Source organism: Mobula birostris, chromosome 8 (assembly GCF_030028105.1).
Source record: "Mobula birostris isolate sMobBir1 chromosome 8, sMobBir1.hap1, whole genome shotgun sequence".
Lineage (NCBI taxonomy): Eukaryota > Metazoa > Chordata > Chondrichthyes > Myliobatiformes > Myliobatidae > Mobula > Mobula birostris.
This window is the reverse complement of record NC_092377.1, coordinates 41440423-41463957: the sequence shown is the minus strand read 5'-3', so window position 1 is coordinate 41463957 and position 23535 is coordinate 41440423. Positions and strand designations below refer to the sequence as shown.

General features: G+C 40.8%; 1 protein-coding gene across 5 annotated transcripts in view; it reads right to left on the bottom strand.

Annotated features, from left to right (window-relative positions):
• Positions 1-7180: 7180 nt before the first annotated feature.
• LOC140201255 (transcriptional-regulating factor 1-like) overlaps positions 7181-23535 on the bottom strand; it is a 241606-nt gene continuing 225251 nt past the window's right edge. For all 5 annotated transcript variants that reach the window (XM_072265045.1, XM_072265044.1, XM_072265048.1 and 2 more), the window contains 3 exons: positions 17560-17736; positions 8727-8929; positions 7181-8551 (listed from right to left, as the gene is read on the bottom strand). In XM_072265045.1, coding sequence (XP_072121146.1) covers positions 8242-8551; positions 8727-8929; positions 17560-17736 — 690 coding nt within the window. In that variant the 3' untranslated portion in view covers positions 7181-8241. The remainder of the gene's footprint in view (positions 8552-8726; positions 8930-17559; positions 17737-23535) is intronic.

Genomic DNA, 23535 nt, shown 5'->3' with positions numbered 1-23535 from the left:
TAGCTGGAACATTACCTCTTGGCTCAATGTGCCGAGCATTGTTGGTCTCGAAGTTTTTTTTTGGGAGAGTACATCAATAAAAACCAAAGCCATTAAATTGAATTTCAGAAAGGCAAAATTTGTGCAGATGCGGCAAAGACTTCAGGAGGTAAACTGGAAGGAACTGCTTGACGTTGAGTCAGTTGAGGAACAGTGTGGTTGATTTAAGGAGGTAATACACACACTGTAAGAAATGTTCATACCCAAGGCTGGGAGAAGCAATAAAAACAAGAGATCAACTACACTGATGAATACATAACAGTTATTGATGAAAAGATAGCAATATAAGGAATGCAGAAGAAATAGTAATGATGTTAACCATAGGGCATATGAAAATATGAGAGTTGTGCCAAGAGGGAAATTCGGATTGACAAAAGGCAGGTTGAGAAGGATATTACTGATAATGCTAAGATTGACCACAAGTTTTTTTTTCAATACTTTAGTGGTAAAAAAAAAATCAAGGAGGAAGTTAAATGTATTAGGAATAATAGTGGGGTGATAAATTATGCAGAGAAGGAAATAAAAGATACACTTAGCTCATAATTTGCTTAAGTATTCACCTGTGATGTTAGCAATATGCCAGTATGTGTAGAGAAAAATAAGTGTGTTTAAAGTCACTTAGAGATCCTAGAAAGTGAGGTTCTGCTTCAGCTGAAAAGGCTGAAAGTTAATAAATCTCCAGGGTATATATCCGGTCTGTGATTATATATACAAACCCCTATCATATATTTTTCAAAAGTTAAGACTGGTGAAATCCCTAAGGACTGGAAATGGGCCAACATTGTCCCAGTATATAAGAAGGGTGACTGCACTGACGCTGGTAATTATAGACCAGTAAGCTTAACGTGCATCATAGAAACATTAATAAAGAATGAGATAGGAAAACAGCTGATAAAAACAGAAATCTAGCATGGGTTCAGAAAGCAGAAATTATGTGTTACTAATATGCTGGAGTTCTATGAAGAGGCAACTAAAATTTATGATACAATAGAGCTGTTGATATCAATTACTTGGACTTTCAGAAGGCTTTTGACAAGTTACCCTACGAGAGGTTAATAATTAAATTATGAGAGGTAGGGATTCAGGGTAAGATGTGCGAATGGGTGCAGAATTGGCTCAAAAACAGAAAATGAGTTATGGTGAGAGGACCATGTTTACACCTAGATGTTAAAAGTGGGGTTCCACAGGGATCAGTTTTGGGGGCTGTTACTGTTTTTAATTTACATTAATGATTTGTATAAGCACACAACAAATAAACTAGTAAAGTTTGCAGGTGACACAAAATTAGTGGGACCGGCTGGTAACATTTAGGTAGCAGAATCAATAGAGTTGTGTTGGGCATGTGGCCAAGTGGTTAAGGCATTCATCCAGTGATCTCAAGGTCACTAGTTCGAGCCTCAGCTGTGGCAGCGTGCTTGTGCCCTTGAGCAAGGCACTTAATCACACATTGCTCTAGTTTGTGCAAGGAGTGGCGCCCCACACAGACTTCCAGTCTGCGCCTTGTAAGGCATTAAAATGCCCGACACAGGCCTCTCATGGTCTGAGTCGATGTTCCCTCCCCTCCCTCCCCATCAATACAGTTAGATATAAACAAAATCCAGATGTGGGCAGATAAAATTTAACATAAGTAAATGTAAACTATTACATGTAGGAAGTAGAAATATTAGATTCAAATACACAATGGGGTCTTGAGTTAGAAAATGCTCTGTGTGAGAGGAATTTAGGTGTCCTGGTAGCCTCATCACTATCAACATCAAGACAATGCGCAGAAGCAATTAGAAAGGCAAATAGAATATTGGGCTATATAATGCACTCAGTGGAGTTCAGGTATAGAGATGTTCTCCTTAAGCTGTATAATGTGCTTGTGAGGCCACACCTTGAATACTGTGTACAATTTTGATCTCCATATTGTGTGAGGGATGAGAGTGCAGAGGACGATGAGACTCATTCCAGGTCTGTGTGGTATAAGCTATGAAGAAAGATTTAAAGAATTAAATCTTTTTAGTCTAAGTAGACATAGAATGAGAGGAGACATGAGAGAAGTGTTCAAAATCATCTTGGGTAAAAATAAAGTGAATATTGGCAGCTACTTCAAAATTAATCACACGAGGCCCATAGGTGGAGACTGGTTAAAGGGAGATTTAAGACCAACATCAGGAAGCATTTCTTTAGACAGCAAGTTGTGGACACATGGAATAAACTACCTACTTTCGTACTTGAGAGTAGTACCTTAGAGACGTTCAAATCTAAACTCAACAGTTATTTCTACACACTACATGAATAGGAACTTGGCAAGTTTTGTTGGACCAAATGACTTGTTCTTGTCAAAAACTTTCTAATGTTCTAATATGCGTCCTTTACCACCCTATCAACTTGCACACCTTTCTCTGAGATAAACATTGAATTTCAGACTCTGGGCTCTTTTCATTTCTTTTCCCTGCTCCACTTTCAGCCTTAGTAACTTTTGCTTGGTCACACTTTGGAGAAACTCCAGCTTCTTGTACTTTTTATCTGTGCCTTCCCCACATTACATAATTACTTTGTGCTTCATTTTCACTTTATAGCATTTAGGATACAGTAATGAAGCCCTGTAATTGTAGTTCGTTAGAGATTATTATTTTCCCATTTACTATGATGATTTAGTGAAAACATTCTTTTCCCTCTTTGTTGAAGCACAGTTGTATTTCTGACCATGGACACAGGAAAACAGATACAAGTGACAAAATGAAAAAACAACTATGGGCAATGTGACCCTGACTGAACATATTACAGAACACATAATTGGATCAAGTTCTTAGTTGTAATGAGCTTCAGGTGTTTACTATTTCCCCACTGATGCTGCATTTTCATTGACCTTAAAAGCTGAACTGGAACACACAGGACATTCCACATGGGGAATACTATGCTTACTAACAAAGTTACTAACCATTCAAATTAATTATGATACAATGTAAATTCTTTAACTGCTTGGTGTATTTAGAATGAGGGAGGTAAAATTTTTCACCGATGTTAATCGGCATCAAGCGTCAAGGTCAGTCTCAAGGTTGATGCTCACTGCAACACTCCTTGATTTGATCTGTATGAATAGTACACAGGACAAACTTTTCACTATGTGCACATGTGACAATAGTAAATCAATTCTGATTCCTTGAACAACTCCAAGTTCAGAACCTGTGTCCAAGGGCTGATTCCATTAAGTACCCTAGACATCCACGTTATCAATGCCGTTTATGAAAGATTGGTAATGTTGCAATGAAATTTACTTACCTCCAGTAGGATTAGTTTAAACTCTACATTCCGCCATTTTGTTACTGCTTAAAGCATATATGTACTGTCAATTCTTACAATTAATAAACAGCAGTCTATAACAAACAGACAATGAAGATAATGAAACACAGAGTCACTAAATATTCACAGTTCCTATCACTTACGGTATAGTTCAATTTCAAGATGCTTAATTGCAAATTAATACTAATGCTTTTCCTAAATTACAAAAACTGTTAAAGTTATTTGAGCCTCTTTAATTTTGTTGATGCATTTAATTCTTGATACCTCATGCATAATTTTGAACAAAGTACTAATATGAGGTCATTACTTATGTTCAATTATTGAAGGCAATAAACTCATTTGTCCACACTTGTTACAAGAGTGTAGGAAAAATTCTGATGCTTTTTGCTTGCAAACTAGGTACCTGTAAATTACATTAGGTCTAAACTTGTTCATTGACACGAAAAAGATTATTTGGCTAAGTGTAAAAAAAAGACATAAAATGCACCCACTATTCATAGTACTTCAGAAATAATGTAAAGTCTGCATTTACATACCATCTTAACCACTGGAATATAAAAATGACTCCAAATTTTTCATGAACCAAGCTGCATTTCAATATCCAAAAACTCTGTTGGTTCCATGTGTCTGCTGATGAAGAACTAGCCACCATCTATCTCAACCTCTTTACCGTCTCCAATTTGTCACAAAAAATTGAACTTGACTCTTCTGATACTCTCTCAGAAGGCTTGTCCTATCTTCAGACATAAACTTGAACTCTCCCAACAATCTGCCAGAGGTCAATACTGCACCATCCTGTTCTCCCATCATGGTTTTGCTTGCTGGTCCACATTGGCTCCTGATCTGGTAACACAACTTTAAGATTTTTATTCTTCTTTCCCTAACACTACATCATCTCAGATGCTTCTTCGCTCCTCCAGTTTTAAACTCTTGCACAATGTCCTGTTTAATCACTTCACTGTAGACGGGTGTACACCCAGCTTGCTCAGCCCCAATCCCTTCCCTGAACTGTTCATCAATAAATCCTTTATAGCATTGTTTAGAATCCCCTCTTGTGCTTTTGTACCTGTCCTAATATCTGACATGGCCAGGGTCAAATTTTGTTCTGTTAACCTCCTACAAAATACTTTGAGCATTTTAAACTAATAAAGCACATATTTAAATCTAAGTTATTAACACTGTTGTTCAGAACTACAGAAATAGTTTTGCCATGCAATCATTTCATAAATTAAATAACCAGTTAATCCAGTGCAATGTTAACATTTATTTGAAGAGGACTAGAATAGGGTAGCGTAGTGGTTAGTGCAACACTATTACAACTTGGGCCGTTTTCGAGTTTGGAGTTCAATTCCAGCACTGTTCCGTAAGGAGTCTCCGTACGTCAACCCGTGCTTAGGTTTTCTCCAGATCCTCCAGTTTTCAAAGATGTAATGAGTTGGTCACTGTAAATTGTCCCAAAATGAGGGTTAATCAGGTTAGTCGAGGGTTACTGGGGTGGTGTGGCATGGCTCAAACAGCTGGGTCTACTCCATGCTGTATTGCTAAATAAATAGACATAAAAGCATGGACGTAATGCTGAGTTTATAAGGCATTGGTCATATCATGGTTGGAATACTGTGAACAGTTTTGGGCACCATGTTAAAGAAAAAAATGTGCTGGCCTGGAGAGAGTCCAGAAGAGGTTAACGTATCAGGAGTGTCTGATCAGTCTATGCCTGTATTTGCTGGAGTTTAGAAGAATGAGGAGGGATCTCAATGAAACCTACTGAACATTGAAAGGCCTAGGTAGAAATGACATGGAAGAGTCCAGGGCCACGACAGAAGGACGATCCTTCAGAACAGAAATGAAGAGGAATTTCTTCAGGGTAGTTATTCTGTGGAATTCATTTCCATAGAGACCAAGTTATTGGGTATATTTAAAGAGGAGGTTAATAGGTTCTTGATTAGTAAGATTGTCCAAAGTTATGGGGAAAATGCAGGAGAATAGGGTTGACAGGGAAAATAAATCAGCCATGATCAAATGCAATCAGACCTGATAGGTCAAATGGCCTAATTCTGTTCCTACTGTCTCATGTTAAAAAGTTTCAAACCACTTATTTAGTGCAAAATTAAAAAGCAAAAAAACTTGCAGGTGCTGGGAATCTGAAATAAGAACAGAAAATTCTGGGAACAATCAGCAGATCAGGTAACATTTGTGGCAAGCAAAGATAATTTCAGTCTTAAATGGTGATTTTACAGCAGCACTGTAACAGGAAACATCAGACAGGTTGAAATCTGCTACAACCAGAAGCAAAGAGAATACAACAAATTTTGCATAAACTGAAAAAAAACCAATAATTTGTCATTAGAATTAATTTTGCCAAATATCAATGCAATGCATTAAAGCTGTAAATTGAAATAGTATATTTAAGTTTTCATGTTCATTAATGAGATTAATACTCTGCTCTTCTATTTTGACATGGATATTATCTTAACAATACAAAGTAGATCCCCTGTTGTCAGTGGCTAGTGTATTACAAAGTGAGGAAAGATGGTTTTGTGCCAAGGATGAAGGAAGTAGCAAGATAGGAAATAGACAACCTGCTTCAATTCTGAATACAAGAAGAATTGGAGAAGATAATTCACGTGAATGTACCTCCACTTTTCCAAAGTGACTCATGATGACAAAACAAATACCTGAGCAAAATCATGAAGGAACACCTCATCATTGTCTGAGGTGTTTTTAACTGTTGCAAGTGACTTGTAACAACTCAATGATTTTCTCTCTTGAAAATCAGGAAACATTCTCCTTCTCTGACTGGCACCCAATCAAGAAATGAGAAACTGGCTCATTTAGGGTAGAAAATACGTTTTCTATTACTTGGTTCCTACAAATGAAATATTTCATTCAAAGTGTTTCAACAATATTGATACAAATTCCATAGAAGTAGTTAAGAGTTAATAAAACCTTTCTTCAAATATTACAAGTATCTGTAAATGTTCCATCAATTTTCTGGCTCCTTTGTGGGATCAATACCTTGCCCAATTATGACTGTCCTTCACATACAGATCTATTTGACAAGTAATTCAGATGTAAGGGGTGGGTACACCAGAAGTTAACCCTGTAGCATGAACATCGATTTCTCAAACTTCTAGTAATGCCTCTACCTCCCCCCCTCACCATTTCCCACCCCTTGTCCCTCTCTCATGTTATTTCCTTGTCTGCCCATCGTCTCCCTCTGGTGCTCCCCTGCTACTTCTATGGCCTTCTCTCTCTTTCACCAACCAACTTCCTAGCTCCTTGCTTCATCCCTCCCCCTCCAAGTTTCACCTATCGGCTGGCGTTTCTCTCTCCCCTCCCCTCACTTTTCAAATCTACTTCTCAGTTTTTCCTCTCCAGGCCTGCTGAGTTCCACCAGCATTTTGAGTGTGTTGCTCGGATTTCCAGCATCCACAGATTTTCTCTTGCCTGTGTTCATTGTGTCCTCATAAACAGAAGTTCCAGAAGGAGCCGATGAGTGGAATTCCAGCTTTTTTTTTTTACATTCCTACGTCAAAGACATAATCTGATCCAAGCAAATTAACTCAAGATCTGCCATACAGCAGACTAAATCAGCAAGGAAGGTTGAGCAATTCTCACTAAAGATATGCAGTTTGGGATACATTTGCAGAATCTCAGAGGATGTACAATTGCCTGGTATCAATGTCAGTTGATTACTGTATAGTACAAGATAAGTTAGATTGCAAGAATGTTAATGTAATGCATACATTGAGTGTTATATGGCCAAATCAGACTAGTTTGAGGAATTTAGTTTATAGGTTAAAACACCTTTCTTCATGGAATTCTCTTTGAAAACAACTTTTATTTCAGGTGCTTTGGAAGGCAAAAAATCACTTTCTTTGATCATTTTAATAGGAAAAAAAAAATCAGTTAATCCCATCACATTCCTTTTTAAAAAAATCTTGAGTACATTATTCAAACACAACTTGCAAAAGTGAATACTAAATCCACAAGAAAATACTGCCTATTTTAAAGATACCATCTCTGTTTTTTAAATTTATGCAACCTTCCCAAGGAAATGGCACAAAAATCTTCCAGATTTTTTTTTTTGGCTATACAACTAAAGCATGTTATAAAGTGAATTCATTCACTGAACTATACATAGTGCTTCATTCATAACATGACAAATACATCTCATTATATATTTAAACGAAAGATGACTACAAATGTATGGAAGACTCTCCTCACATACTTGAAAAAAACATTTACAGTGCAAATATAAAAAAAATAAATTACATTATGGAGTAAAAGGCATGCAATCTGACCACAATCTGTATCCCCAAATTAATAAAATAAAGCTTTAATAATTCTGTACAACATTGTAATAACAGAAAACAGCCCCAGTGAAAGATCTGCAATCTCCTTGTCATTTTGACACTTTTACTTTCAAAAATATTTTGCTTTTGCAATAGAATTTTGGGATATAAAGTATTTACACCATACCTGCTAGATAACACCAAGGAACAGCAGTTAAATAAATGCGTAAACAAATCAGATTTAACAATTTAAAATATATATAATTTTGAACCTTATTTACAGTTTTTTTTGCTTCATTTATAGAAAAGTAGAACAATTTAATTTCTGAAACTTTCACTCGACAAAAAACCATTTTAGCAAAAAACCCGTTTGGCTTCAATGCTTCGAAGCAACTTTTAACAAGCAGCTAAAAGGGAAAATTATTGTCCATAAGGCTTTGCTTAGCCTCTTTAAATGGTATTAATGGCAAAAAGCAAGTCGAGCATCTCCGTCTATGTGCAATCCTCCTGCGATTCTTCTGCATTTGAACTAACCTTGGTACTTTGTGATGACTTATAAACACAATTTATTGTATTTGAAGATTATTCTGTGTCATTTTGAAAATTGTTTTAAAGACATTTACAATTCATCATCTTGGAGGAATTCTCCATCTTCTCCATCTAAAAGTAGGTCTGTATCCATGACATTTGATTCATCCATTACATCTTCTAACTCCTGAATGATATCATGATCTTCTACTTCTAAGTGCCGCTTTACCATACTCATGTGATCTGGGTGAAGTAACATTGGTGCTATTGGTGAAGGAGGTCTGACTACTGTCGCTGCTTCAGCAGCTGCAAGGGCTTTCTGGGTCTTCTGGCGCTGCTGTTCCTCCTGCTGTCTATGGGTTTTCATGTGAGCATTTCTACTTTTAATCTTATAGAACATCCTGGAAACAAAGAAACCACACATAAAAACATGTATAGACAGTAAAATAGAAAAAGGCACTTAATACTTTTCCCACTTAATTGACGTTGAAACTAACAAAATAGAATGAAATTATTCAAAATTCTCATTGTTAAAACACTTGTTATATCTATAAAATAAGTAACCATCTAACTTACTTTCCACATTCCTTGCAAGGGAAAATTGTAGTACCATCTGTTTCACCACTAGTTGTGCTGTGTGCTGGAGAATTCTTGACAGATGCAAAGCCTGGCTGAGATCCTCCTGTTTTAAGTTTAGCTGCAGATGTCTGCTTTGGCACCTGGTTTGAACCACCGTGAATCCGTGCATGGCCATTTAAAGCCTGCCTGGAGCTGAATATCTGAGAGGAGAAGAAGATAATCTAAAGTGTTGGAACTTGAAGTCAGATCCACAATAAAATATTTTACAAGTTAAAAAAATCACTGAGGGGGATTCTGTTTGAAATACAGTACCACTTAATGCAGAAAATTAAATAAATGATTTTCAGTGGTCCAGACCATATTTACTTCCAGCCATCAACTTTGCATGGATATTTCAAAAACTTACCCCTTGCTGTTCAGCCTATCAGTGTTTTAAGTTCAGCAGGCAAGCACAGATAAACTTAACATGCAACTCCGCAACTTTAAGGCAAGGATAAGTGGTGTAAGAAGAATGACACTATTCATTTGAGTAAAAAAGTAAATGCATGTAAAGTGGATTACCTATTCTACTTTAATGCTGATTAGTTTACATTATTTTAAGATTTTATTAATTATGCTTATTTTACTTTTTAAAATATTAAACAGTTTCTAAATGAACAAAGTTGTCACATGCCACCCAAAGCTCAGCTGCCAAATGTAGTGAACTCCACTTTGCTCAATGATTTTCCAATGTATGGCCCTCTGTACATGGATCAAACCAGTGTGGGCAGGCAGACGCTGCTGATGAGTTTGGGCAGTGCACTATATCCAGGTCAATCAAGTCAATTGAATATTTAAGATGTCGAAGAAAGCATTTATATACTGAAAGCAGTGGTGCATAACTTTGTGAGCAGGCCTCGCCTGACAATCAGAAAAACATCTGAGACTTATTGATGCAACTGTGGTGTTCTGAACTTCCTAAAATGATTGTGTCGATATCATTCCCACTATGTTCTGACACTTAGCTGTTCACAAAGATCAGCAATGGAGCACCAATTTCAGGTTTTCCTATGGGTACTTCAGAAAATTTCACCACTGAACCTGAGCCAAGAAGGAGCTGGCAATGATTTGGCGGAAAGAAACCATTCTGATGAAAATAGTTTCAGGTAAATGAGTCTGCATAAATATAATATACTAAAATGTACTCGTGTTATTTGGTGCTTAGTCTAACTTTTTTTGTAATTGATTAGTTTTTTACAACTTTTTAAAATCTCCACTTTTTAAGTAGTGTTTTTTTTAAAATTGTACATTTCTAGATGTTTATCAAAGCCTGAAATATTCAGAGCCCTTTGCCATGTACAACAGCCCATAAGTCTATGAGTGTAGCTCAGCCTGTTGTCAAAGCAGGTATGTGATGAAGCCTACTATATTTAGCAGTAACACCCTGCACTATGCTGGTCCTCACCAATCAGGGATTAGATTCAAAGCCACTTTCAGAAAATTGGAGGCATAAAGTGCAAATTCAAGTTCAAAGTAAGTTTATTATCAAAATACATATGTCACCATAAACAACCCTAAGATTCATTTTCTTGTGGACATACACAGTAAATCCAAGAAGCATTGCTGGAATCAGTGAAAGAGTGTACCCAACAGGACAGATAAACAATCAATATGCAAAATATAACAAACTGTGCAAATACTAAAGAAAAAAAAAGCGATAAATATCAAGAACATGAGATGAATAGTTCTTGAAGGTGAGTCCACAGGTTGTGGGAACAGTTCACTGATAGGGCAGCCAAGTTATCCCTCTGGTTTAACAGCCAAATGGTTGAGAAGTAATAACTGTTCCTGAACCCGGTAGTGCGAGTCCTGAGGCTCCTGTACCTTCTTCCTGAAGGCAGCAGCGAGAAGAGATCATGGCCTGGATGTTGTGGGTCCTCGATGATTGATGCTGCTTTCCTGTGAAAGCGCTCTGTATGGATGTACTCAATGCTAGATGGGCCTTACCTGTGATGGATTGGGCCATATCCGCTACTTTTTGTAGGATTTTCTGTTCAAGGGCATCTGTACTTCCGTAGCAAGCCTTGATGCAGCCATGCTAAGTCTCCACCGCGCGTCTATAGAAGTTCGTCAAAAGTTTTAGATCTCATATCGAATCTTTGCAATCTTCTAAGGAAGCAGAGGCACTGCTGTGCTTTGTTCGTAATGGCATTTATGGGCTGGACCCAGAACAGATCCTCTGAAATGATAACACGAGGAATTTAAAGTTGCTGAGCCTCTCCCCCTCCGATCACTGATCACCACTGATGAGGACTGGTCAAGGGACCACCAGTTTCCTCCTCCTGAAATCAATAATCAGCTTCTTGCCCTTGAATAAGAGATTGTTGTTGTGGCACCACTCAGCCTGATTTCAATCTCCCTCCTGTATGCTGATTTATCACCACCTTAGATTCAGCCAACAACATGGTGTCGTGAGCAAACTTAAATATGGTATTGGAGCTATGCTTAGCCTCACAGTCATGTATAAAGTGAGCAGAGCAGGGGGCTAGGCACAGAGCCTTATGGTGGACCTGTGTTAAATGAGGTGGAGATATTTTCACCAATCTGAAGTGACTGGTCTACAAGTGAGGAAATAGAGGAACCAATTGCACAAGGAGGTATTGAGGCCAAAGTCTTGAAGCTTATTGATTAATTTGGGGAGGATGATGGTATTGAATGCTGAGCTGTAGTTGATGAAAAACATCCTGATGTACACATCTTCACTGTCCAGATATTCCAAGGTTGAGTGAAGAGCCAATGAAATGGCATCTGCTGTGGATCTGTAGGCAAATTGGAGTGATCCAAGTTGCTTCTCAGGCAGGAGTTGATATGTTTTGTCACCAACCTCCCAAAGAACTTCATATCACAGCGAATGGGAAGTGTTACTGGATGATAAGTCATTGATGCAGGTTACCACATTCTTCATAGGCACCAGTGTAATTGAAGCCTACTTGAAGCTGGTGGGTATATGCTGAGGCAAGAGGTTAAAGGTTTCGGTGAATTCTCCAGCCAGTTAATCAGCACAGGTCTTTAGTACTCGGCCAGGTATCCCATCTGGGTTGAATGCTTTCTGTGCATTCACCCCCGTGAAGGATGCTCTCTCATTTGCCCCAGAGACCGAAATCACAGGGTTATTGGGGAATCTGGGAGTTTGTAAAGGTTCTTCCATGTTTTGACGGTCAAAGTGAACAAGGAAGGCATTGAGCACATCTGGGAGCAAAGCCTTGCTGTCAACTATGTTGCTTGATTTTACTTTGCAAGAAGAAATAGTATTCAAGCCCTGTGACAGCTGTTGAGCATCCTTCAGTGATTTAAGCTTTCCAGAGATCACACCTGGACCTCTTGTATCTTACTTGGTCACCAGACCTGAATGCTTATAAACCTGGCCCTCAGGGAAGACGCTGAAAGTGGTTATATCTTGTGCAATATGCACCAGGTTTTCCCAAAAAAGATGACATTACAGTAAAAGAGAGCAACTGTAACATTTATATTGCGCTTGTGATATATCAATGGTTCACAGAACTACTTGACCTATTATACAGGTAAAAATATATCCAGTTAAAATATGGTTCTTCAATGAAGGTCTTATAATTTGGTCATGAGGCACTCATTTCACAAATACTGTATAAGAGACAAGGAACTTGGATTGTAAATTGGGCAGAGGTACTATCAAATAATCACTTTGTTGAAGTGAAACGATGTTAGAACTTCTGTAGCTATAAACATCAGTGGTCACTGTCCCTGGCCACACGCAGCTGGCTGCTGCTGGTGTAACATTCGCAAGATTTTCTGACCACCAGTTGAAACATTCCAAAGAATTGTCAATATATAGTAGTGAACATAAAAAAAACACGAGATTCAGAAAATCCAGAGCAACACACAGAAAATGCTGGAAGAACTCAGTAGGTCAGGCAGCATCCATGGAAATGAATAAACAGTTGACATTTCGTGCTGAGGCTATGTCCACACTACGCTGGATAATTTTGAAAACAAAACTTTTTCTCCTACCATTTTACAGCTCTTGGCTCCATCCCTCCCCCTCCTGTCTTCTCCTATCATTTTGGATCTCCCCCTCCCCCTCCAACTTTCAAATCTCTTACTAACTCTTCCTTCAGTTAGTCCTGATGAAGGGTCTCGGCCTGAAACGTTGACTGTACCTCTTCCTAGAGATGCTGCCTGGCCTGCTGCGTTCACCAGCAACTTTGATGTGTGTTGCATGAAACTTTTTCTCTTCGTTTTGACCCTCCGTCCACACTGAAACAGCATTTTCATCCCTCGAAAATGGAGTTTTTCTAAAACACTCTCCAGAGTGTGTAAATTTGAAAACGATTGTTCCGCACTGCAGTGAGGACGGGGTAAATGGAGATTATCTGAAAATGCTGTCATGACAACACCATAACAACAATGCTTTTTCTGCTTCTGCTTGGTACTGCGCAAGCACTGCCAGACGGCTATTATAACGCGCAGTCGGTGTGAACAGCGTGAGAGTTAAATTGTAAAGTGAGCTTTTTTGACTAGATCCCCTAAATTGATTTGATTGAGTCTATCTTTAAAAATACGAATGTCAGAAATACTACGCAGGTCTGGCGGCAGAAGATTCCACTCTCTTGTTGATCTTGGGTAGAGGACGGCTTCATGCGTGTGTTGTTTACTTTGTTGTCTACATTATAGTTTGTCTGGAATTAAACATCTCCACGTTTCCACTGCTCTGCTGACTTTGTAGTCGTTTGTAACTCGCAGAAACAACTCAACTTCATTGTCTGTCTAAACGAAGAAGTCCAGTCTGATTTTCCCAGCGGAGGTTTTCTTTGTATTCCTCGAATACTGTTGAAGACTTTCTTTCGCTGTTGTTGTTGGTACTCTAGTTTTTGACCAATGGAAATAGCACAATGCTGCTGCGGAAACGTAAATATTATACTATTTCCTCTTTCGCTTGCTTTCTGTAGATGTGTCTGCGCATGCCCAGTAGGAGTAGATTCGCCCAAATATCCGTTTTAGTATGGACAGAGATATTTTGAAAAACGTGTAGTGTGGACGCCTGTTGTTTTTACTTGAAACCTGTGTTTTCAAAATTATCCAGTGGACGTAACCTGAGATTCATCATCAGGACTGGAAAGGGAGAGGGAAGATGCCAGAATGGAAGGTGGGGGTGGGGGGGGGGGGGAGGTGTAGGGAAAGGAGTAGAAGCTGGACTTAGAATGAGTTTCAGCTCGAAAATTCGAGAGTTTATGAATTTCCATAGCTGCTGCCTGATCTGCTCAGTTTCTCCAGCATTTTGTGTGTGTAGCCAGAATAAGAAGGTGGGAGTGGGACAGAAGTACAAGGGCACGTGGCTGGGTGTGTTCCAGAATCTGCAGAATCTCTTCTGTTTATGATTTGCTGCTATACTGTGAAGTTTCTTTAAAGTATGCCCACGTTGAAGAAGTTTAAATCTTCTCTTTGGGAGTAAAGTGGGACCCCTCTCTCTGCTCCCCCTGTGTGATCTCTGCAACTCTCTGACCCCTCATGTGCTTACTCAGATAGGTTACCACAGCTATGTGTCCTTCCTGGGAACTTTCCCCTCCCCACCGGGCTTCATCGATCACCTCCTAGCCTGTCCTCCTTTTCCCCCCTCCCCACCTTCTTATTTGGGTTTCTTCTTCTTTCCTTTCCAGTCCTAATGAAGGGTCTTGAGCTGAAATGTTGTCTGTTTATTCATCTCCAGGAACAGTTAATTTGTGCGAAAAACAAATGGTACCTGTGCGTTGAAGGAGAATGGTGCGGATCAGAGCAGAACAAGGGATTTCTGAATGAAAGTTAGTGGCCTGGTACTCAGGCAGCACTGTCAGATGTATTGACGTTAAACATTCAAATTGACCGCAGTTATGGAAGTGTAGTACCAGAGATTTCATATCAAGCTTATATACTGGACCTGCGAACTAAAGGACAGACCAGCATGTGGTATCATCTTTCCACTTGCTGCACTCCCTATATTAACACACTTACAATGTGTAGATACACAAAACTTATACTAAATGAGGAAATTGTTCTCAATCTGCATAAAACATCAGCCCAATTCCACCACCACAAAACTATTAGCTTTTTTGGTAAGCTGTATGTAAATGACTTGGACTTAAATTAAGAAGTTTGCTAACAATACCAAAACTGATTGTGTGGCCAAAGGCAAGAAAGACAGCTCTATGCAATAAGAATTCATGTCCATAAGAGATGGGAGCAGAATCAGGAGATTTGGCCAATCACGTCTGCTCTACCATTCCATCATGGCTGAGCTTTTCATCCCCATTCTTTTATCTTCTCCCCGTAAACCTGACTGATCAAGAACTTCAAGTCACAGAATGCTACAGCACAGAAACAGGTCCTTCAGCCATCTAGTCTCTGCTGAATCACTAATCTGCCTAGTCCCATCGACCTACACTCGGACCATCGCCCTCCAAACCCCTCCCATTCATGTAACCTATCCAAACTTCTCTTAAATGTTGAAATCGAATCCGCACCCACCACTTGAAGCTCACTCAACACTCTTAGAGTGAAGCCCTGCTGAAGAAGGGTCTCAGCCTGAAATCGACTGTACTCTTTTCCATAGATACTGCTTGGCTGGATGAGTTCCTCCAGCATTTTCTCTGTGTTGCTTACAACCCTATCTACCCGTCATGCCACTTTCAAGGAATTTTTGGATGCTTAGCCAGATCCCTCTGTTCTACTGCACTCCTCAGTAACCTACCACTCACTGTGTAAGACATTCCCCAGTTGGTCCTCCCAAATTGCAACACCACACACTCCTCTGCATTAAATTCCATCTGTCATTTTCCAGCCCGTTTTTTTACAACTGGTCCAGATACCGCTACAAGCTTTGATAGTCTTCCTTGCTGTCTACCACACCCCCAATCTTGGTGTCATCTGCCAATTTACTGATCTAGGTTACCACATTATCATCCAGACTGTTGATATAGATGACAAACAACAATGGACACAGCGCCTACACTGTGGCACACCACTAGTTACAGGCCTCCAGTCAGAGAGACAGCCATCTCTACTATCTCTTGCTTCTTCCATGAAGCTAATGTTTAATCCAATTTACTACATTCCTCATCTTGAATACCAAGCGACTGAACCTTCTTAACCAACCTCTCATGTGGGACCTTGTCCAATGACTTGCAAAAGTCCATGTAGACAACATCCACTGCCTTGCCTTCATCAACTTTCCTAGTAATTTCCACCAAAAACTCTGTAAGATTGGTTAGACACGACTTACCATGCACAAAGCCATGTTGAATATCCCTAATCAGTCCCTTTCAATCCAAATTACTTATATATCCAGTCCCTTAGATAACTTTCCAGTAACTTTCTCACTACTGATGTCAGGCTCACTGGCCAATAATTTCCTGGTTTATTCTTAGAACCTTTCTAAACCTTCTTTCTGATGGTAGCAGCGAGAAGAGAGCACGGCCTGGGTGGTGGGGTACCTGATGATGGATGCTGCTTTCTTGCGACATTTTGTGGAGATACGCTCAATGGTGGGGAGGGCTTTACCCGTGATAGACCGGGCTGTATCCACTACCTTTTATAGAATTTTCCACTCAAGGGCATTTTTGTTTCCATACCAGGCTGTGATGCAGCTAGTCAATATAAAAGTCTGTCAAGTGCCATACCGAATCTTTGCAAACACCTAAGGGAGTAGAGCCACTGCTGTGCTTTCTTTGTAATCGTACTTACATGCTAGGCCCAGGACAGGTGCTCCGAAATGATCACACCGAGCAATTTAAAGTTGCTGACCCTCTCCATCTCTGGTCCTCCAATGAGATCAGGTTCATTGATCTCTGGTTTCTTCCTCTTGAAATCAATAATCAGGTCCTTGATCTTGCTGTAAGAGGTTATTGCTACGGCACCATTCAGCCAGATTTTCAGTCTCCCTTTTATCTGCTGATTTGTCACCACCTTTGATTTGGCCTATGACAGCAAATTTGAATGTGTCACTGGAGCTGTGCTTAGCCACACAGTCGTAAGTGTAAAGCAAGTAGAGCAGGGGGCTAAGCACACAGCCCTGTGGTGCACCTGTGCTGATGGAGATTGTGGAGGAAATGTTGTTGTCAATCCAAACTGACTGGGGTCCGCAAGTGAGAAAATTGAAGATCCAAATGCACTAGGAGATACTGATTAGTTTTGAGGGATGACGGTATTGAATGCTGAGCTGTAGTCGATAAAGAGCAGAGCATCCCAAGTGAAGTTTACCTCTCTGGTTCGAGAGCCTGATGGCTGGAGGATAGTAATTGTTCCTGAATCTGGTGGTGTGGGTCCTGAAGCTCCTGTACCTTCCTCCTGATGGCAGCAGCGCGAAGAGAGTATGACCTGGGTGGTGGGGATCCTTGCTGATGGATGCTGCTTTCCTGTGAGAGTGCTCCGTGTAGTTGTGCTCAATGGAGAGGAGGGTTTAACTCATGATGGAGTGAGCCATACCCACTACTTTTTGGAGGGATTTCCGTTCAAGGGAGTTCGTGTTTCCATCGTGTTGCCATGATGCAACCAGTCAATATACTCTTGACCACATGTGTATAGAAGTTCATCAAAAAAAAGGGATGGATTGAGGATCTATGCTTTTCCAGGAGTTTCACTCCTATTTCAGAGATCAACGGACTGTCTCCAACCATCTCCTTGGGGACTGTAATACTTAACTTTGTACGGGAATATAAGTACTGAGAAGGGGGAGTAGTTAATACAAACCTCTAAAGCAGAAAACATCTGGAAACTCCAAAAAACTATAGCTTTTTTTTTATATACAGGATTACTCAACATTGAAGTCAAAACTCAAACTTACTGCACCACAATTCGGCACTTCGCACATGAAGGTAGGCCCTTGAACGACCAGCTGCTCCATAGGAACTACTGGCACTTGTAAAGGGGACTTCGGTGCTTCTGTTTTCTCCTCATCTCTATCTGATTTTTTGTCATCGTCATCATCTTCATCCTCCACTTCTTCATCTTCATCACTAAACTAAAGAGAGGAAGCAGACATTACAATTTATCATTGATAATGGTGTTTATGTATTATCACATGTACCAAAATACAGTGGAAGAACCTGTCTTGCATACTGTTCATACAGATCAAATCATCAGGGTCGAACAAGGTAAAACAATAACAATGCAGAATAAAGGTAAAAGCTACCAAAAATAAACAGCAATGCAGGTATACAATAAAATGCAAGAATGTAACAGGATAGATTGCGAGGTCAAAAGTACATCTTAGAGTGCATGAAGTCCGTTGCAGAGACTGTCCTTGAGCCTGGTGGTACGCGCTTTCAGGCTTTAGTATCTTCTACCTGATGGGTGGGAGGTGAGGCGGGGAGAGAATGCCAGGCCACAGAGTGTTATTGATCACGCTGGCTGATTACTGAGGCAGCAAGAAGTATAGACAGATTCGGCAGAGGGGAGGTTGGCTCCTGTGATGTGCTGAACTGTTTTTATAACTGAAGCTTCTTGCAGTCATGCACAGAGCAGTTGCTATATCAAGTCAATATGCATCCAGACAGAATGCTTTCTGTCTTCTGACGAAGGGTCTCGGCCTGAAACGTCGACTGCACCTCTTCCTACAGATGCTGCCTGGCCTGCTGCGTTCACCAGCAACTTTGATGTGTGTTGCTTGAATTTCCAGCATCTGCAGAATTCCTGTTGTTTGCTTTCTATGGTGTATTGATAAAAATTGGTATAATTTGAGGGGAGCATGCTGAATCTCTTTAGTCTCCTGAGGAAGTAGATCTTTCTTGGCCATGACATAAATGTGAGTCCACAACTCATCATAGACAAAGGAAATTTAATTAACTCTGTGAGGTACATTTTATGACTGAAGTTTCCTGGAATTATTTCAAAGATGTTACTTAATACGATTTATAAACTTGACAGGTATACACAATTTCAGAAAGGGGTAAATTCTGTGAACAAATCAGAGCATTTTGAAACTGCCAGCAAAATGCTGTGCTTACCTTCATATTCACTTCTGACATGGAAAGAGTCTATATTAGCCCATTGAGTCTATGCTGGCTCACTCAACAAACCCATTAGTTTTCCCTGTGACTTACTCTCCCCCATTTCTACCAACCTGCAGATTCATAGAACATAGATGTTCTACGAATCATAGAATTCAACCACCTAGATGTTAGGGGTCACCTACAGTGGCCACTTAACCTACTAACGTACACAGACTTTCATATGATGAAAGACTGGATCAGCTAGGCTTATATTCTCTGGAATTTAGAAAATTGAGGGGGGATCTTATTGAAAGGCATAAAATCCTAAAGGGATTGGACAGGCTAGATGCAGGAAGATTGTTCCCGATGTTGGGGAAGTCCAGAACAAGGGGTCACAGTTTGAGGATAAAGGGGAAGCCTTTTAGGACCGAGATGAGGAAAAACTTCTTCACACACAGAGTGGTGAATCTGTGGAATCCTCTGCCACAGGAAACAGTTGAGGCCAGTTCATTGGTTATATTTAAGAGGGAGTTAGATATGGCCCTTGTGGCTACAGGGATCAGGGGGTATGGAGAGAAGGCAGGTACAGGGTTCTGAGTTGGATGATCAGCCATGATCGTACTGAATGGCGGTGCGAGCTCGACTGGCCGAATGGCCTACTCCTGCATCTATTTTCTATGTTTCTATCTTTGGGGTGAGGAGGCCTAGGTGTTAGGGGTCATTTACAGCGGCCATGTAACCTACTAACGTACACATCCTTGGGGTGAGGAGGTAACTGGGACACCTGGAGGAAAACTGTGTGGTTACAGAAAAATTGTCCAAGCTCCTCACAGACAACACTTTGTGGTCAAGATCAAATCCTGGTCACTGGACCCATGAAATTTCAGCAAGAACAGTTTATATTCTTCAATATCTTTAAAAATGCAAATTGACAAATATGACAATTTTTCAAACATAAATATATGTTTTGATTGAGACATTGAAACCCATTGGAGCTACAGCTCAGTAGCAAGCACAGGTATGTAGTTTTACCATAGCTGTGTGTGCTGGATTTGTTAATGGATGTCTGGGATAACCCAACTGCCCTTTTTATTTATCTGTTAAATCTATGCAGTACTCTTTTCAATCTGGGAAGTGCTTTGGTATGACTTGGCTGGACAGGGATAAAAAGTAGAAATAAACACAGGAGCCTATGTTTTTACTCCCGACTGTTACACTGTAACTCCTGTAAGAAATGGGCAAGGCTGAACACAACAGCACTGCGCTTTGATGCAACGCAGAACACAAAGGCTGCTTGAGCAAAGGTTCAATCTTCAGCACTTTTTTCTCCTTAAGGTGGCTGGATTCTGTAACCAGGCTTTGCTACTGACCTCCAAGTCGCTAAAAAAATTTTGTAATATTTAAATTATTTAAATATTTATGGTGGCAGCAACAGTGTTTATGCAATTATTCATTCCACAATTGACCACATTTTTTTGTTTTAAAGTTTAGTTTGATTTCCAGCTGTTTTCTGTCTCTCTGTTCCAGCATGTTCTTTTCTTTTTTTCTGTTCTCTTCACTACCCCTATTCTTATATTATGCTGACAGATCCTAAAACATTGTGCCACCTGCTGTTGTGGCACCACCCAGCCAGATTTTCAATCTCCCTCCTAAATGCTGATTCATCATCACCTTTGATTCGGCCTACGACAATGGTGTCATCAGCAAACTTGAATACAGCATTTGAGCTGCATGTAGCCACACAGTCATAAGGGTAAAGCAAATAGAGAAGGGGGCTAAGCACGCAGCCTGGTGGTGCGCCTGTGTGATACAGATTGTGGAGGTGTTATTGACAATCCAAACTAACTGGGGTCTGCAATTAAGGAAATCAAGGATCCAATTGCACAAGGAGGCATTGAGGCCAAGGTCTTGAAACTTATTGATTAGTTTTGAGGGGATGATGGTATTGAATGGCGACCTGTAGTCAATAAAGAGCATCCTGATGTTTGTATCTTTGTTGTCCAGATGTTCCAGGGTTGAATGAAGGGCCACTGAGATGACATCTACTGTGGACCTGTTGCTCCGGTAGGCAAATTGGAGTGGATTTAAGTCACTTCTCAGGCAGGAGTTATTTGTTTTATTGTCAACTTCTGGATGTAGGTGCTACCGGACAACAGTCCTTGGGGCAGGCTACCACGTTCTTCTTAGGCACTGGCATAAGTAAAGCCTGCTTAAAGCAGGTGGGTACCTCAAACTGGCGAAGCAAGAGATTAAGGATATCCCAACACTCCAGCCAGTTGCTCCGCTGAGGTGTTTAGTACTCAGCCAGGTACCCTGTCTGGGCTGGATGCTTTTCATAGGTTCACCCACCCTCCTGAGGGATGCTCACATGTTGGCCTAAGAGATTGAAATCACAGGATCATCGAGGGCTGTGGGAGTTTGTGATGGTTCTTTCATGTTTTGACAGTCAAAGCAAGTATAGAAGGCATCGAAGCAAAGTCCTGCACTTAATTTTACCTTATAAAAAGCGATAGCCTTCAAGCCCTGCTACAACTGTTGGACATCCTTCATTGGTTCCACTTCATTCATGAGATGGTTTTCCAGAGATTGTACCTGGACCTCTTGTAACTTTCTTAGTCACAAGACTTCAATACCTCTACGCAGACTTCAGCTCATCGTGGATCACATGGTTCACCAAGGCTTCTGGTTGGGGAAGACTCTGAACGAATTCCTGAGGACCAGCAACATCCACATCAATTTTCCCTGCACTCCCTCAGTCCTAATCAACAAGCTCCAAAACTTCAGAGTTGGTATCTCCTTCTGAATTGGATCCTTGACTTCCTCACCAGGAGACCACAATCTGTGTGGATCGAAAATAGCATCTCCACCTCACTGACGATCAACACTGGTGCACCTCAAGGATGTATGCTTAGCCCACTGCTCTGCTCTCTCTACATCCATGACTGTGTGGCTTGGCACAGCTCAAATGCTATCTATAAATTTGCTGATGACACAACTATTGTTGGCCGAATTTCAAATGATGACGAGAAAGTGTGCAAGTGTGACTGGTGTTGCAAAGACAACCTTGCACTCTATATCACTAAGACCAAGGATCTTTACTGGACTTCAGAAAGGGGAAGTCAAGAGAACACAAACCTCATTGAGGGCTCAACGGTAAAAATAGTGCGCAGTTTCAAGTTCCTGGGTGTCGACATCTCTGAAGATATCCTCGGCCCAACATAATGATACAATTACAAAGAAGGCGCAGCAGCTGCTATATTTCATTAGGAGTTCGAAGGAGACTTGGTATGTAATCCAAAGTTCAACAGATCTACTGTAGGGACAGCATTCTAACTGGTTGCATCACCATGCGGTATGGAGGGGCCCACTGCTCAGGATCGGAAAAAAGCTGCAGAAAGTTGTCAACTCAGCCAGCTCCACCATGGACACCAGCCTCCCCAGCAACAAGGCCATCTTCAAACGGCGATGCCCCAAAAAAGTGACATCCATCATTAAGGACTACCATCACCCAGAACAGGCACTCTTGTCATCTTGGTCTCCGAGGCTGAGGTACGTAGAACATTTCAATGTGTCAACAACCACAAGGCAGCAGGGCTGGACAGCATCCCAGGGCCTGTCCTCAAAGTGTGTGCGGAACAGCTGGCTGGTGTGTTTATGGACATTCTTAATCTCTCCCTCTCCCAGTGTGTAGTACCCTTCTGTTTCAAATCATCCAGGATTGTCCCTGTAACTAAGAAAACCAAGGTAGCATGCCTGAACAATTGGCGCCCTGTTGCACTCACCTCAATTATAAGCAAATGCTTTGAGAGGCTGGTTAAGGTCTCCATCTGCAGCATGCTACCACCCAAACTGGACCCCCTACAATTTGCCTACCAATGGAACCGCTCTACCAATGACACCATAGCCATAGCACTACACATCATCCTCACTCACCAGGAGAAGAGGGATGCATACATTCCTGGACTACAGTTCAGCATTCAACATCATAATTCCTTCCAGATTTGACAGGAAGCTGAGAGACCTCGGCCTGCACCCCACCAAGTGCAGCTGGATCCTAGACTTCCTATCGGATTGCCAACAGGTGGTAAAGATGGGCTCCCTCACCTCTGCCCCTCTGATACTCAACACAGGTGCCCCCCAGGGTTGTAGTCTGAGTCCCCTTCTCTACACCCTTTACACCCATGACTGTACTGCCAATTTCCTCGGTATACACATCACTAATGATCTCACTGGACTGTTCACACCGGCTTTGTGGTTTAAAAAAAAAAGCACAACAGCATCTCTTCCACCTCAGGTGGCTGATGTTGTTCAGCATGGTTCCCCAAATACTCAAGACCTTCTACAGAGGCACCATTGAGAGCATACTGACCGGCAGTATCACCACCTGGTATGGGAACTGCACCACTTGATTGCTAGGCACAACAAAGAGTGGTACAGACAGCCCAGCACATCAGTGGATGTGAACTTCCCTCCATTGTGGACATTTACAGCAGCAGGTGCAGAAAGAAGGCCTGGAAGATCATCAGGGACACCAGCCACCCCAACAATTAACTGCTTCAGCTGCTTCCATCTGGCAAATGGTACCACAGCATTAAAGTCAGGACCAACAGGCTACAGAACAGCTTCTTTCTACAAGCCATTAGACTTTTAAATTCACACTGCAACAGAGTCATAACGCAAAGATTTTTAGTCCCTCACATCGTGGGATGGATACAAGTTTTAAATAAATTCTATCTCTTCTGATTGCTACCATTGAGGAGGAGGTACAGAAGTCTGAAGACACACACTCAATGGTTCAGGAACAGCTTCTTCCCCTCCACCATCAGACT